This window comes from Camelus dromedarius, chromosome 5 (genome assembly GCF_036321535.1).
Source record: "Camelus dromedarius isolate mCamDro1 chromosome 5, mCamDro1.pat, whole genome shotgun sequence".
Taxonomy (NCBI): Eukaryota; Metazoa; Chordata; class Mammalia; order Artiodactyla; family Camelidae; genus Camelus; species Camelus dromedarius.
Genome location: NC_087440.1, coordinates 61,932,725 through 61,947,974, shown reverse-complemented (window position 1 = coordinate 61,947,974; position 15,250 = coordinate 61,932,725). Strand labels below are relative to the sequence as shown.

The 15,250-nt window shown below is 38.5% G+C and overlaps 1 protein-coding gene and 1 long non-coding RNA gene across 5 annotated transcripts in view; both read left to right on the top strand.

Moving 5' to 3' along the window:
* LOC105086197 (coiled-coil domain-containing protein 170-like) overlaps window positions 1-4,908 on the top strand; it is a 36,044-nt gene extending 31,136 nt beyond the window's left edge. For all 3 annotated transcript variants that reach the window (XM_064486018.1, XM_031453859.2, XM_064486019.1), the window contains 3 exons: window positions 1,275-1,502; window positions 2,298-2,510; window positions 4,645-4,908. In XM_064486018.1, coding sequence (XP_064342088.1) covers window positions 1,275-1,502; window positions 2,298-2,510; window positions 4,645-4,806 — 603 coding nt within the window. In that variant the 3' untranslated portion in view covers window positions 4,807-4,908. The remainder of the gene's footprint in view (window positions 1-1,274; window positions 1,503-2,297; window positions 2,511-4,644) is intronic.
* Window positions 4,909-7,061: 2,153 nt separating this feature from the next.
* Window positions 7,062-14,423, top strand: LOC105086198 (uncharacterized). 2 transcript variants are annotated; one of them, XR_010380996.1, is made up of 4 exons: window positions 7,062-9,949; window positions 10,025-11,471; window positions 12,197-12,271; window positions 12,924-14,423. It is a non-coding gene; the product is annotated as an uncharacterized LOC105086198 (long non-coding RNA). The 2 variants fall into 2 exon arrangements; XR_004137401.2 differs by having other exon boundaries at window positions 7,063-10,069; window positions 11,240-11,471; window positions 12,924-14,339.
* The last annotated feature ends 827 nt before the right edge of the window (window positions 14,424-15,250 follow it).

Here is a 15,250-nt window from a genome sequence, read left to right as displayed (position 1 = left end):
TGGACTGTGCTCAGTGGGCTTGGGCAGAGCTATGATCCTGTGACTTTTCTTCTCCAGTCTCCTAATTAGGTTGTACTGTTTCCTGAAACTCTTATATTCCTCTCTTTGGGTTTACTTTCTTATTTTGCTGGGGTGCATCCGCTAATAGATTTCTAAGAAGTGGTATATTGCAGAGTGAAATTTTTTTGAATCTTTGCATGAATAGCAAAGTCTTTTGTTTTTAACCTTCACACTCAGTTGGATTTAGACTTTATTTTCACAGAGAGATTTGAAGGCATTATTCCATTGTCTTGTAATTTCCAATGTGTTATTGAAAAAATGGTGCCATTCTGATTTTTGTTCTTTAATATGTTACCTGTTTTATTTCTTTTAATGGATTAAAACATTTGTGATAACATTTTAAATAACTTCTTTCTCATAATAAAATTAACTTATGTACATTAGTTCTGTGTGTTTCTCCTTCCTAATATTGCATATTTTCATATTTTCTTCCTTCTTTAGCCAGACTTGCCTGGAGTATCTATTTTCTTTTTGGAAAGAACTAGTGGTTCTTTTTAATACATTTTATTAGTTTTAAGGTTATATACAATGAAAATATATGGTATCTTTATTAAATCTGCTCCTATTCTTTCTCTCTCTTTTTTTTTCTGGTAGTAACTTTATAAAGTACAGAATAGTAGAAAGAGTACAATTAAAATAACCAGTAATTCTGCCACTTTGAGATAACCAGTGTTAACATAGAGGTATATTTTCTTCTGATTATTTTCCATGAATATTTTAACATAATTAAGACAGGCATAACTTTTTTTATCCTGCTTCTTTCATTTAACTATATCATTAGTACTTTCTCTTAGTAAATTTTTGGAAAACCTGATTTCTAAGAAATGTATAATCAATCATATGTAATTTTTGACATTCACTTTGTTTTTTTCACGTAATGAATAATATTGTAAAGAATATCTTTGTGCTTGAATCTTTATCTAAATATTTGATTATTTCCTTATACATTCTTAGAAAAGTTGAACTAATTTATGCTATCACCTGGTGTTTATAACATTGTCTACTTAACTGTATCCTTGTTAGCATTAAGCCATCACTTTTATTGTCATATTTTATTTTCTGGATTATTTTAATAATGCATATTTATAGTAAAAATATTTTACAAATACCTAAGAATTAAGACTGCAATTTATCAGTCTAGAGTAGATCTAGTGTGGTAGTGTGAAATACCACCCTAAAGCATAACTTGTTTAATACTGTTGACTTCTACAAAGGAAAACTCCAGGATTCAGACTTCCCAGATGGATGAGCATGAGAAGACATTCAAGCAGCCTGAGAAAGACAATAAGCAAGAAACATTATGGAATATTCAGAAGAATCTGCAGATTGTTACAACTCAAAGATTAGAGGAGAAAATTCAGAAACTTCAGAAACAGCTTAGTGATTTGAAATTGTCAAATGAAAATATGAAAACTCAACTGACAAGAGTAAATGTGCTTAAAGTAAGTAAAGGAAGTGAGGCTTTCAAAAATTCATTTATGCTTGGGTCAGTTAGTATTTTTGCTGCATGTTTCTCACTGAAATTAAATTAACATGAAAATTATTTTACATACATATGAAATATATATATAATAGTAAAGCATATAGAATAATAAAATTAGATGCCTGCAAATCTACCACTCATCTTAAAAATGAGAGTATTATCAGTCCCAGTGAAGCCCCATGGTATCCTCCTCAAATGTTGCTGGTATTCTAAATGTTAGGCATCGAGATCCCTTGCTTTTTGGTTTAATCTTACTTGTGTTTTTGGGTTAATAGTTAAAAGTTTTAGTCATTTTGGGGGGATCCTCTTTGGATCTTCTCTATCAAGGTTCAGTTGTGGGATTTCAAGCATACATTTTATGCTTCAAACAGAAGATGCACTAGATACTTATTGATCAAATTTTTTTTTGCCAGTTTATCAAGAATTTTTCTCACTGCAGCCAGTTATTTTCTCTTTCTGTGTTTGATTAGCTCAAACTGGAAGACTTTTGAGGACATGGAACACATGTTAAACCTCTTTAAATCCCAAGTGCCTAGTTTATAAAAGTGCTCAGTGACTTGGTTATGGATGAGTGTGATGGTGGAGAAATGTCCTCTTAATTCATAAATTGTGGAATGTTTTTTCTTTCCCATTATCTAGCTCTTAAAAAAAAAAGGAGGAAAAGAAGCATGAGTTATCATGCATCATGCCTGTCTGTTATTTAGAGGAGATCTAATCACAGTCATCTCCCTTTCCCCCACCCTTACCCTCACAGGACAAAACAATTGAGAAGCTCAGGCAATCTTTAATAGAAGCTGAAGCAATGAAAGGGAAGGCAGTTATGGAAACAGACTTGAAAACTGCACTAGACTCTGCTAAGCAAGAGGCAAGATGGAACAAAGAGAGGGCCCATCCGATGTTAGAAACCGTCACTCCTGAGCTCTGCACAGCAAAGAGCACACTTGAAGAAGTACCGGGACAAGAGAAGGTTTTTTTAAAAAATTACTATATTAAGATTCTTTAAGTTGAAGTGATAAACACCCACCTCAATTTAGACTCTACCTAACTTAGACAAAAGGGAATTGATTGGCTTGTGGAATCAAAGGGAGTTAAACAACCAGAGCTCTGAGAGGCCAGACGTGCGCCTGGGCCCCGGATCAGCACCTGGAACCTCCAATGTATGGCCTTTCTCACCATTTCTTCTTGGCATCTCTCTGTTAACTTGTCTGACTGACAGCCACAGAGTTTTGTAGTTAGAGTTTCTGTAGCAGGAGGGAGAATCCCAAGAAAGGGTCTTACAAGCCCAGCTTGGGTTAAATGCCTATCCTTGGTGAATTCACGGCGGGAAGGAATGGGATATATGATCATCTTAGCTTAGGTTTGTGAACACATCCTCTAACTAGCCAGAGAGGGTAGGGATGAGAAAGAATGGAAGCTCAGGGGAAACCATGTGTTTGGGCTAGGTCACTTTCTAGGGCAAGCATGTAGTGCTTCTAAATTTGGGTACATTTTCACTAGATTTATAAAGAAGATATTTTAAGAGAACTTTTAAAAGCCTAAATGATACTTTTGGGTTATTGTGGGATTGCATGTCACACCTCCATATATTAGTTGCTTAAGGAATATGAAATTTCAACCAATTCCCTTAAGAGATTCTTAAAACATAAAATCATGATATTATAATTTTATTTTTTCCCACTTTTAAACGTTTAATTCTGCATATTCATTTTCTTGATTTTTTTTATTCTTCTCCTCAGTGTCCCTTGTATTTTCATTCCCATCTCTTCTCCTTTGGGCACTCTGTAGTTTACTCTTCATTTCTGAGACGATTTTGGCTTTTCTCACCTGCATTCAGTCATCACATTTTCCTTACCCATTAGGCGTCTTAGACATCTTTTTTGTCCATTTCTATTCTGAATTATTGCATATCGGATGCAAAAGAAAGGTGTTTTTCCTCCATGTCTGCAAATCCTTGTTTAATTACTATTTAATTCATATCAGGTGTGTCAAACAGGTTTCCTTTGCTTCATGGCTGTTTTTTGGAGGGAGTATTTTCACCACTTGAACAGTTTGGATGATACTGCCTTTCTGTTTCCTTATAGTAATTTTGTATGGATATTTGCTATTTATCTATTCATTTAAAAATCCCTTTATTTGCCCTGCCCTCTTAATTTCAGGTACTTCTACGTTAGGGTAGTCGGGGGCAGGGTTTACTTACTAGGTTTCTTAGCTCAGTACCACCCTCTTCTGTTGACACAGTGAGTGCAGTTTCTAAAGTTTAGAAAGTAAAGCTTTTCATTTTGAGAAGGGGTTTATGCGATACCTGATTCTGCAATACTCTAGTTTATATAAGTCCCTTAATTTCCAGTGCTTGCTTTTTTCTTTTCCTTTATCACTGAGCCTCCAAGGAACACCTCAGCCTTTCAAGCAGCTCCTGCTCCCTTCAGAAACCCTTGCCCTCTAGAACTGCCATTTCTGGTCTCACATGCTTCTAAGCCCCTTTCCTTTCCTTCACCACTTTCAAGTGTTCTGTTCTACCAGGTCTCAGACTTGTTCTTAGTATTTCCCCATTTATGAACTGTCCCGTTTCTGGGACACCAGAGGAAACCAGCTGCATCCTCGAGGGTGGGCTCTGGAGCTGCCTCTGTTGGTTTAGGATATTTATTTCCCCACTGAAATGCAACCTGAAGTCTTTGGCATTCCCTGTTTAGGCTTTAGGCATGATTGATTTATGGGTGGTTTTATCTGCTCTCCTTGTTGGTCACTATAGTTTTTGGAGGATGGGCAAAGAGATGTGTATTTAGGGATCTGCTATTACCTACAGCAAATCAGAAATCCAAAAAGTAATTACCTCATGGATGAATAACAAGCAGCAATTAATTAGATTTAGTCTATAAACCTGTAAAAAATAAAAACAGATCTTAAAATGCAAACGTAACTTTAGAGTTCTTGTAATAAAAGGTTTTTTTAAGCTTAAAAATACTTATTTGAATGTAGGATATGTTGCATTTCATAAAGAAATGTTTAATAAAACTAAATTTTTAATACCAGTTTCATTGTACACAGTAAGTAGGTGACCAAAACTAATGACATGTGTTGATTATTGTGGTGGTTCTTTGTAGCTTGCTGACTTTCGAGAAACTATTATGAAGATGTTGGGATTTAACGTGAAAACAGCAGACAAGAAAATCATCAATCACCTAAGGCTTATTATACAAGTATATGAAGCATCTAACAAATCAAAGATTGCTCCTGAGTGTCAGACTGGACAGGATAATGAATAAAGAAGTTCTGTTAACAAGAACTCAGCAGATATGGACCTTTCCTCCAGCATCCTGAATATGGCTACATTATGAATAAAATGCATTGGAAACTTTTCACTTGAATCTGTTCTCTCCTTTGATATTTGCCAATTCACTTTTCTTTGTTATAATCTTGTTCTATACATTTATTTATGGTCTAGTCTGGATTGTTAGTTGTAATATATAGTATTATCTAATTATATTTATTAACTGTATTTTAAACAGGATATTAATCAGCATTTGTTCTTAGTTGGAATATTCGTATCTAAGCTAACGGCCTGTTTCTAGAATGAACAGTTTTTTGGGTATACCCTGTTACAAATCCAAGTAAAGTTATAGACCATAATTTGAATCTAATCTATTTGTTTAACTGAGAGTTTGAAAATCAGATATAAAGTGCTGAAGGGTAGGAAAGTCATTAAGAATTCTTAAAAATTGGAGGGGAGGGTATAACTCAGTGGTAGAGTGCATGCTTAGCATGCATGAGGTCCTGGGTTCAACCTCCAGTACCTCCATGTAAAAAAAATTCTTAAAAATGTACAATAGTCTGTATTGTGTTTTTTATTTTCTTAGTATTTAATAGTGTCTACCAGTGTTTTCCTAGTTATAGACCAATATTTAAGCTAATAGGCTATTTTTAAATAGTATAATTTCTAATTTATTATAATTCTAATTCTAAAAATAGGAAACTGCTCATCTTCCAAACTACTTTTAGATTTATCCAAGGTGTCCTCTGTAGGAACAGGTCAGAATCTGGACAGGTGGACACTCAATGCCTACTACAGTCATTCAAAAGGATCTCCTGTGGGGCTTACTTTTAGAGGGATCTTCAGGGTACAAGGAGTCAGGTTTCTCTGGAACTTACAGAAATAACAGTTTGGAAGAAAATGATTATTGTGAATACTCATTCAAGTTAAAAAAATGAGAACCACTTCTAAATGGTCACACCCATGGTTTTCCAATATGTGCCAACTCACTCTGGAGCACGGCAGGGATCTCAGCATGCCAAATCAAGTATTTCCGATTATAAAGGTCTTTTTCACACTTTTATTTCTCTGGTTCTCCTCCTCCTGCCACCCTCCTCCCCTTTTAAGGGCTCTGTGATTACATTAGGCCCACCTGGACGATGCTGAATAATCTCCCTATTTAAGGTCAGCTGATTAGCAACCTTAATTCTCTTTTGCCAGGTAGCCTAATATACTCACAGATTCCGGGGATCAGAACAAGTACGATTTTAGGGAGCCATTATTCTACCTGCCACAGTCCACATCTAAAATTGAACACACGCCTGCTTTATAAACCAGCAACTCCATTCCTACATATCTATCTAACAGAAATGGGTATATATTCCACAAAAAGACATTTACAAAATTAGTCATGGCAGCATTGTTTTTAATTGTCCCAAACTGGAACCTACCCAAATGACCAAGAGTAAACAGGACAACGAGATCCACTAGCTACGCGTTCAGATCTCCTTTAGGTGTGCGAGAGGGAGAGGTCAACTGGAATGCTGAATTGTCTCAGGAGCCAAACCAGAAAGTGGCTTTAGGTCCAAGACTAGGGAGATAGCATATAGAGGAGAGCATGAGTTTGAGGAAAAGCGGTCAATTTCTGGAGCTCCACTTCGCATGTGTTAAGGCTCAACCTTGGTGGAAAAAGCAGTGGCCTGCAAGGAGACTTTAGTTATTGAACATCTATAACTAATCAGCCTCATAACCCTTGGTTACATCCTCGGTTGAACCTGAATTTTCTTCATCTCGAAATTAGATGAAATGTGATCTGGATTTCTAACTTCTGACTCTAGATTCCAGGCAGCTGCAACTACCCTGGCAGAAACCTTTTCAGGTCAGATTAATGGAGCTTGTTGCCACATAAATACAGGAGACAGCAGCACAACCACTAGGCACTTTCTGCCGAGGGCCCTTTTCCTTAGCCGCAAGATGCCTGTCTACGGGTCTGACAGGCTGACCTCAAGCCCTTCTTCTGAGTCTAGGCGACTGGGGCTTTCCCCTAGAAGTGTCCCCTTCCGCGAAAGAAGAGCCATTATGACTTGCACTCCTTACTCTTCGCCTGCGGCCCAACACATCTTAGCAACTGCTTAGGCAGAGTCCATCTTCCTGTGCAGCACTCCTACTCAAAAGTCCACTGTGGACGTAGCCAAACTGGGGATGCAACTCCTCCTGCCACGCCGAAACCCCCGTTCCACTCGCTTACGTCCGTTCGCGAGCCCGCGCTACTGCGCCTGCGCCCCGCTGAACTTGGCTGCGCGTGCGCAGCCCTGCGCGGAGCGGCGGCGCGAAGATCTCGGCTGTGGGGACCTTACGCTGCAGTTCCGCTGCAGGCGGAAAACGGCAAAGAAGACGCGAGGGAAATGGTGCTGATTAGCTGACGGAAGTGATTGGCTGGTGGAAGGAGCCGTTCCACATCGCGCCTTAGTGGGGGCGGGAACCAGCTGAAGAGCGGTTCGGGTGTCGACTCCAGTTGTTTCGCGGCGGGGCAAAGGGCGGAACCGAGCGGGCGGTCTCGCGGGAGAATAGTTTCCCGGGCGCGGGAGGCCGGCGCGGGCTGAAGGCGCGGGTCCTGTGCCGGAGAGTCTTGGCCTCGCTCCCGCGCGCGGAGCCTGGTGGGGCGCCGGGCTGCCCCCAGGAGTTACACCTGCGGGATGTGCGGCGGTTCTGGGCGTTCTCGTCCCCTTCCGGGCTCCGTCAGACTGGTGTGGGGCTCCCACCCCGTTACCGAATCGGAAGGTCTGAGAGGCCTACCTGTTTTTAAATCCCTTGGGGTGAATCTGATGCTCGGCCAAGTTGAAGCCCAGCGCACTGTTTCAGGTTACCCCGCCCCACCCCAACCTCAGGGCCATGTGGCTCCTTCAGGCTGAGCGGGTAACCCCTGGGCTGGCCAGTGTGCGGAAGGGTCCTCAGCCTTGCAGGTTGGCTGTGGAAGGCCTGTTTGTGTGCCTGCTGCACAGTGAGGCCAAATAAACCCAAAGGTCGGAGTTTGGAGCAGAGAAAAGTTTATTGAAAAGCCAAGCAAAAAGACCGGTGGCCTGTGCTCTAAAACCCCTAACTCTCGATGGTTTTCAGGGAGAAGTTTTTAGAGGTAACATTTGGGGTGAGGACTGCAGGGTGTGTGAATTTTTTCTGATTGGTTGGTGGTAAGGCATGGTGCTCGGACTCGGGCTTAGCCTGAAGTTGCCATCCTCCACCTGGGTGGGGGACCTTCATTCCTACAGAAGAACTCAAAGATGTTATATATATCCCTTGAGGAGAAACGAGGATCTTGCTTTTATGGCTACATTATAGTTTCTTGATTGTTCCTCCTTTGTTTCTTCCTTTCCTTATTTCCCTGACTAGTAACTATTTGAATCTGTTCTTTGATATTAAGGAATGTCTAGGCGCCTGTAGCTTTTTTCCTGCAAATAAGAAATGGGGGGCACAGAAAGGATTTTGTGCCCAGGAGGGCCCCACAGGGTCCTGCTTGATTTCTAGTCTAGATTTTGTCAGATCCCCCATGCAGGTCTGGAGTTAGATACCAAGTGACCAACAAGGGTGGACATTCCTCCCCATAGGTGTCCACTCTGGAGAAGAAGTGAGATTGGATGTTTGGAGGATTGGGGAACAAGTCCTCTGGTCCTGCAAGTTGAATCCATTGAGTGCTGTCTCTGCTCAGGGAACTTGACTGGTTCTTTTGGCGCTCAGATTACAAACTGTTACCCTGATACAGTTCTATAATTTTCCTGTTACTCAGGTCACTTTGGGCTTGACCAAATGGTTTCTTTTACAAACCATCTCTTAGGATAGTGTAATCAATGGCGGAGCTCATCTGTTGAATTTGATTCATTTTTTTGTTTTGGGGTTTTGGTAGATGGCTTTTCCTTATTCTTAAATTCTGATGACATCTTACAGGAGCCACATATATGGAATTAGAGAATCTCTGTTTCTTATTAACAGTTTTATTGAGCTGAAATTTACATACCATAAAATTAACCTGTTTTAAGTGTACAAATCAGTGATTTTTAACATATATACAGAGTTTTGCAACCATCACTGTAACGAAATTAGAGAATCTTTGGCGATTTTTTTTTCCTACTGATTGCCTTTACTATTCTCAAAAGTTTGCCTAAGTGGATGTTTTGGAAATACAACGTAAGAACCTCTGAAAATGTACACTCAAGTTGTGTTATACCTGAGCAGATGAAATTAAGAGGAGAATTGAAACAAATGTTCCTAGAAGTTGCAGGTAGTGAAACTTTTGTGTATTGTAATGCCAAGTAGATAGTAACCATTCCAGGTGTTTTGTTTTGTGAAGAATATGGCACAAACCCCATTTTACAGATGACAACATTGACTTTGAAGGATAAGTTGCCTGAAGTTACATGTTTGTGCCTAGGCTAGGCCCCAACCCAGGATGCTTTATCTCTAAATGTGTTGCCTTTGCCACCTCATGAGCCTAGTTTCCAATTATATTATCTATGTATGACCTGTACAATTCATTCATTTACTGATCAAATAATTATAAAGTGACCACTATGCCACCAAAACCAAAAACACTGCTCTAAGTTCTAGAGATACCATAGTAAATGAGCTAAATTCCTGCCCTCAGCTTATATTCGATGAAGAGACAGTGATCAATTGAAGAAATATATACTCTAATTTTAGATATTGAGACAGGCTTTTTTTTAAAAATAGGCAAACTAAGAGTATAGGGAATGATGGTGGGAGATGGGATCTGGCTGTCTTTTTGAGCAGAAATCTGAAAGAAGGGAGGAAGCTGGGGCATAAGAAAAAGCAAAGATTTAGTTTGAGCAGCTGGAAAGATGAAGTCGCCATTTACTGAGTTGAAATATATTGGATAACACTGTGGAAGGACCAGGCTTTTGGGTTAAAATCATGAATTCAGCTTTAGATGTTTTTAGATGCCACTTAGTCATCCAAGTGGAGAGAAGGGGTTTAAATCCATGAGGTTGGATGTGATCTGACCAAGGGATGGGTGGAGGTAGAGAGAGGACCAAGGACTGATCCTTAGACACTTCAGTGTTTAGAATACAAGGAGATGAGGAGGAACCAGGAAGGAAGATTGAAAAGGAGAGTCCAGTGTGTTAGGTGGAAAATGCACTGGAGATAAGGTGAGGATTTAGCCTTGGAAGACAAGTAAAGTGTTTTGCAGAAGAAGTAGTAATTAACTATGTCAAATGTTTCAGATTGATCAGATAGAATGAAGACAGAATGGTCCATTTGTAAGAGAGGTATGTAAAATCTTTTGCTTTAATTGTTCATATTGGCAGTTACTACAGAAACAGCGTTTCTTCCTTTTTGAGGTGGTGTACATTTTTACAACTTTTTGAAGGGTGATTTGATATTATCTAAAATTTAAATGTGTGTTTACATTCTTTGGATAATTTAACTTCTAGTTTATCCTACACAAGTATTTATACATGTATACAAAGATATATGTATAAAGGTGTTTATCACAGCATTATTTATGATAGTAAAAGAAAGAATGCAAATTTCAGTCAAGATATAGTTTTAAAGGAAAGATAGAAAATGTATAGATATGAAAGACAGCTGCTAAAGACTGAATTTTATCCACCCAAATTCATATGTTGGAAGTCTTCACCCTCAATGTGATGCCATTTGAAGATGAACCTTTGGGAGATTATTAGGTTTAGATGATGTCATGATGGTGGGACCCTCAAGGTGGGATTAGTGTCATTATAAGAAGAGGAAGAGAGACCTGAGCTCTCTTCTTTCTACCATGTAAGGATACTACAAGCCAGGAAGTGGGTGCTTACCAGGAACGGAGTTGACTGGTACCTTGATCTGGGACTTCCCAGTCTCCAGAACTGTGGGACATAAATGTTTGTTGTTAAACGCACCCAATCTATGGTATTTTGTTAGCAGCCCTAACCCTATTAAATGATAAAGTCAGATAACCTAACAGAATGTATAGTATGATTTCGTTTATCTTAATATATCCAGAGGAGGCCTGTCTACTCATACTATCACAGGTTACTCCCTCATTTACCTTCCCTGAGCACTTTTCTATCTGCAGCACTTATCACTGTCTAAAAGTATTAATTTTTATACTTATTTACTGTCTATCTTGTTGTACTGGAAGGTAAATTCTATAAGATTTTTGCCTTCGTTGTTTTTCTTTCTACCTCCAGCACAGGGGTATGTAATTTTTAAAAACATTGTTTTAGGTGAAAAACTCAGACAGACAGTATTCCCCTGATAATTTTACCACAAATTCTTTGATATTCTTTCCTTCAAAGCATTCCCCTGCTTGTGAGTGTGGGCTGGACTTAGTGACTAGCTTCCAATGAGTAGAATATGGCAGAAGTAGAGGTATGTCAGTAGCTCATCATGACTTCCTCCTTGCTCTCTCTCTCGGATCATTCATTCTGGTGAACCAGCTGCTGTATCATGAGGACATATCACACAGTGCTTGGGAGAGGCCCATGTGGCAAGAAACTGAGGCTTACTCCCAACCGGCAGGGAAGAACTGAAGCCACCTGCCAACAGTCATGTGAGTGAGCCACCTTAGAAATATTTGCTTTTCAGTGCCAGTCATGCCTTCAGATGATTGCATCTCCAGGTGACAGCTTGACAGCAGTGTCACAGGAGACCCTGAGCCAGATCACTCAAGTAAGCCACTCTCAAAATCCTGTTAGATAATACATTTTTGTTTTAAGTCATTATGTTTTGGGGATAATATTGTTATCAGCAATAACTAATAACTATTTTTTGTAAATATTATGTTCTGTTGTTTTAGTTAATAATTATTAGTCTCATTCCTGGCAAGATCAGTTTCTTCCTGCCTTAATTTTATCATATATAAAAGAAAATAGTGGACAGTCCTTCTCAACTCTATTTTCAAATTAGAATTACCCTGGCAGCTTTTATAATATATTTACCTAATCCCTATCCTAGATCAGTTAAGGTCAGTCAGAAGTCAGGGTAGGGCCCAGGCATACGTATTTTTAAAAGTTCTCTTTGAGATTCTAAATGCAGGGTGGGTTGGAAACTCCTAGATGATCGTTGAGCTTTCTCCTATTGATTCTGTTATGATTAATACATAAGTGGGACATACTTTAACTGCTGTAAAAGCATTTCCCTGGAATTAGAATCTCAATTTTGAGATAAATAATCTTTGCTTTAGGAATAGACAATGGAATTATTAATCAGGCTTCTTCTCTAAAGTGATGAGTATGTCTGAAGAACAAAATTTTGGCCTGTTTTAAGAATTTCACAGAATTACCCAAAATATAAATTTCATGTTTGCTAAAGTTTTTCCTTTGGTGGATTCATTTTCTCCATTTTTTTTCTTGTGCTTGATTAAATTCACTTTGTGTTTTTATTTTATTAATCAGGAAAGTAAAGAGCTGCAAGTTTTATTGGATCATTTAAAAAGTCTCCCATACCCCACTTCTTTGGACCTTTATGAGGTATTTATCTAGCAACAATTGCTTCTTCTTCCTCTTTTTTTCCCCAACAGCTTCTTTGATGTGCAAATATTCTACCACTCAGTGCAAACATTCATTTTAGAGACATCAGGTCTCTCCTAGGATTTTCCTTGCATTTGGGATTTTCTCTTGTACCTGATGTAGATTTGTAGGTTTTTCTTTCTACTTAGATGAGCATACCATATCCTTCGAATCTGAGGTTTTGAAAATTCTTATGAATGTGTAAAAAGTAGGAGTAGGAGTCATATACTAACCTAAAATTACAGTAGGATAATTGAGTTACACTTTGTTTTTCCATTTTTATGTCAAGGTGCCAAATAACTTACATTTTACTTTTATAAAGTTTGGGAGAAGAGTACTATCATCATCTGTAAAAATGACAAGCTGACTGAAAAATTTATATGCAAACACGAGGGACCTAGAATAACCAAACATTGTTGAAACTCTGAAAAAAAGAGTAGCAAAGCTGAAGTGTTAACAATACCTGATTTCAAGGTTTATTTAAAGCTACAGTAATCTATACAGTGTGATACTGAGATAAAGATAAAAAGATCAATGAATGAATAAATAGAAAGTCCAGAGAGAGCCACACATGTATGAAATCTGTTTTTGTTGTTCTTTTAAATAAATGTAGAAGGACAATTTAGTGGCGAAAGAGGAGTCTTTCAACAAATGATTCTGGACAATTGGATCCATATGCCAAAAGGAAAGAAAAGAAAAGAGTGAGAGTGCACTTTGATCCGTATCTTGTGCCATATACAAAGAAGAACAAAAATGAATCCAAGACCTAAATATAAGAGCTAAAACTATAAAACTTCTAGAAGAAAATGTAGGAGAAAAGCTTTGTAACCTTAAGTTACAGACTTCTTAGATATGACATTGAAAGTGTGATCTTTAAAAGAAAAAAATGGACAAATTGGACTTCGTCAAAACATCTGTTCTTTGAAAGACAATATTAAGAGAATGAAAAGGCAAGTCACAGACTGAGAGAAGATATTTGTAAACCACATGTGATAAAGGACCAATATGTATAGGACATATATAAAGATCTCTCAAAACTTAATAGCATGGAAATAATCCAATTAAAAATTGGGCAAAAGGTTGAACTGACATCTCACCAAAGAAGTTATACAGATGAAAAGATGCTTAATATTCTTAGTCATTAGGGAAATGCAAAGCAAAACCACAATGAGTTACTATTACACACCTATAAGAACAGCTAAAATTAAAAAGGCAGCACACTAATTGTTGGCATGGATGTGGAAGAACTGGAACTCCCATATACTGCAGGTGGAAATGTAAAAATGGTACGTGCATTTTGGAAAGCAATATGGCAGTTTTAAAAAATGTTAAATATACACCTACCATGAGATCCAGCCCCTTTACTCCTGGATGAAATGAAATGAAATGAAAGTGTATATCCCTCAAAAATTTGTATACGGTTGTTCAAACAGCTTTATTTTTAATAGCCCAAATCTAGAAACAATTCAAATATTTACAAATGGATGAATCAAACAAATAGTGGTATAGCCATACAGTGGAATACCACTCAGCAATAAAAAGAAATGAATTATTGATACATGCAACATTGTAAGTTTAACCTCAAAGAAAATGTTGAGTGACATAGACCGGACAAAAAAGACTATGTACTATATGATTCAACTTATATAAGATTCTAGAAAATGAAAATAATAGTGACAGAAAGCAGATCAGTTCTTGAATGTGATGGGATGGGGAGGGATGGGGCAAACAGCAGGAGAGAGGGCCTAAAAAGGGGCATGAGGCAACTTTGGGGATGAGAGTATCTTGATTGTGGTGGTGGTTTCATTGTGTATATATGTATTACAACTTATTAAATTGTATATTATTAATGTATACAGTTTATAGTATATTAATTAAACTTCAATAAAGCTATTTTTAAAGCTACATTGAATCTATTATCCTGTTTACAGATCATCTTCATTTGCTTGTAGGCAGAAGGGTACTACATAATCTTTCTCATTTCTGTATGCTCAGATGCAAATAATAAACTTTGTGAATATTAACTATTGACTGCGATTGTTTTGCTAGTGCCTTCTGCATGTCTATTGTGGTGAAATTGTTTACCAAATTTTGAATGATTTGCAAATGAAACTTACCTGAAAAAAACTGGAACACCAGGGAAGGAGGGAGAGAGACAGAGAGACAGGGAGGGATGGGGAAGAATTACAAATAAAGAAGTGTAATCTTTCTTCTTTAGTGATTCAGAATTTGGACTAACATTCAGTTTAATTTCACATTTATTGAGTGGCAAGCATACAGAATCTGAGACTACAAATACTACATTTCATGACTTTTCTTGTTTCTTGAGGTAAGCCTGTATTGCTGTGAACTTCCCTCTTAGAACTGCTTTTGTTGCATCTCATAGATTTTGGAAAGCTGTGTTTTTACTTTCATTGTCTTGAGGTATTTTCTGATTTCCTCTTTGATTTCTCCAGACAACTCCCAATCCACCGCCTCTGTGAGTGGCAGTAATGGCCGCCTCACCCCCTTCAGATGCAATGCCAGGTCCAAGCCTGCTCTGACCACCACAAATGAGCACTCTCCTTGGCACTGGCAGCCTTCGCCCCAGTGGGGCGCTGCACTGGAGCAAGAGGTGCTAGAGTAGGTGCTCAGTGTGGGCTGGGGACTGCTCTGGGGTGGTCATGGGAAACTGGCCAGAGCCCTGGGCAGTTTCAATCTGCTTCCTCCACCTTGTTCCCAGGAGTAAGCAGGTGTGTGTGTGTATCCTTTACAAGCGGAATCTAGGTTTCTTACAGCCCTCCTGTTAGTCCTACTGTTTTTCAAAGCAGCTAAGGGTAATCATCTTTCTGGTGCCTGATCCCAGGGCCAGGGTCCCCAGTATGTGGTCAAACTGCTCACGCCCCAGGATCTTTTGTGTCCATCTGGTACCTCCACTTCTGTGTCCCCTCCTAGAGGCAC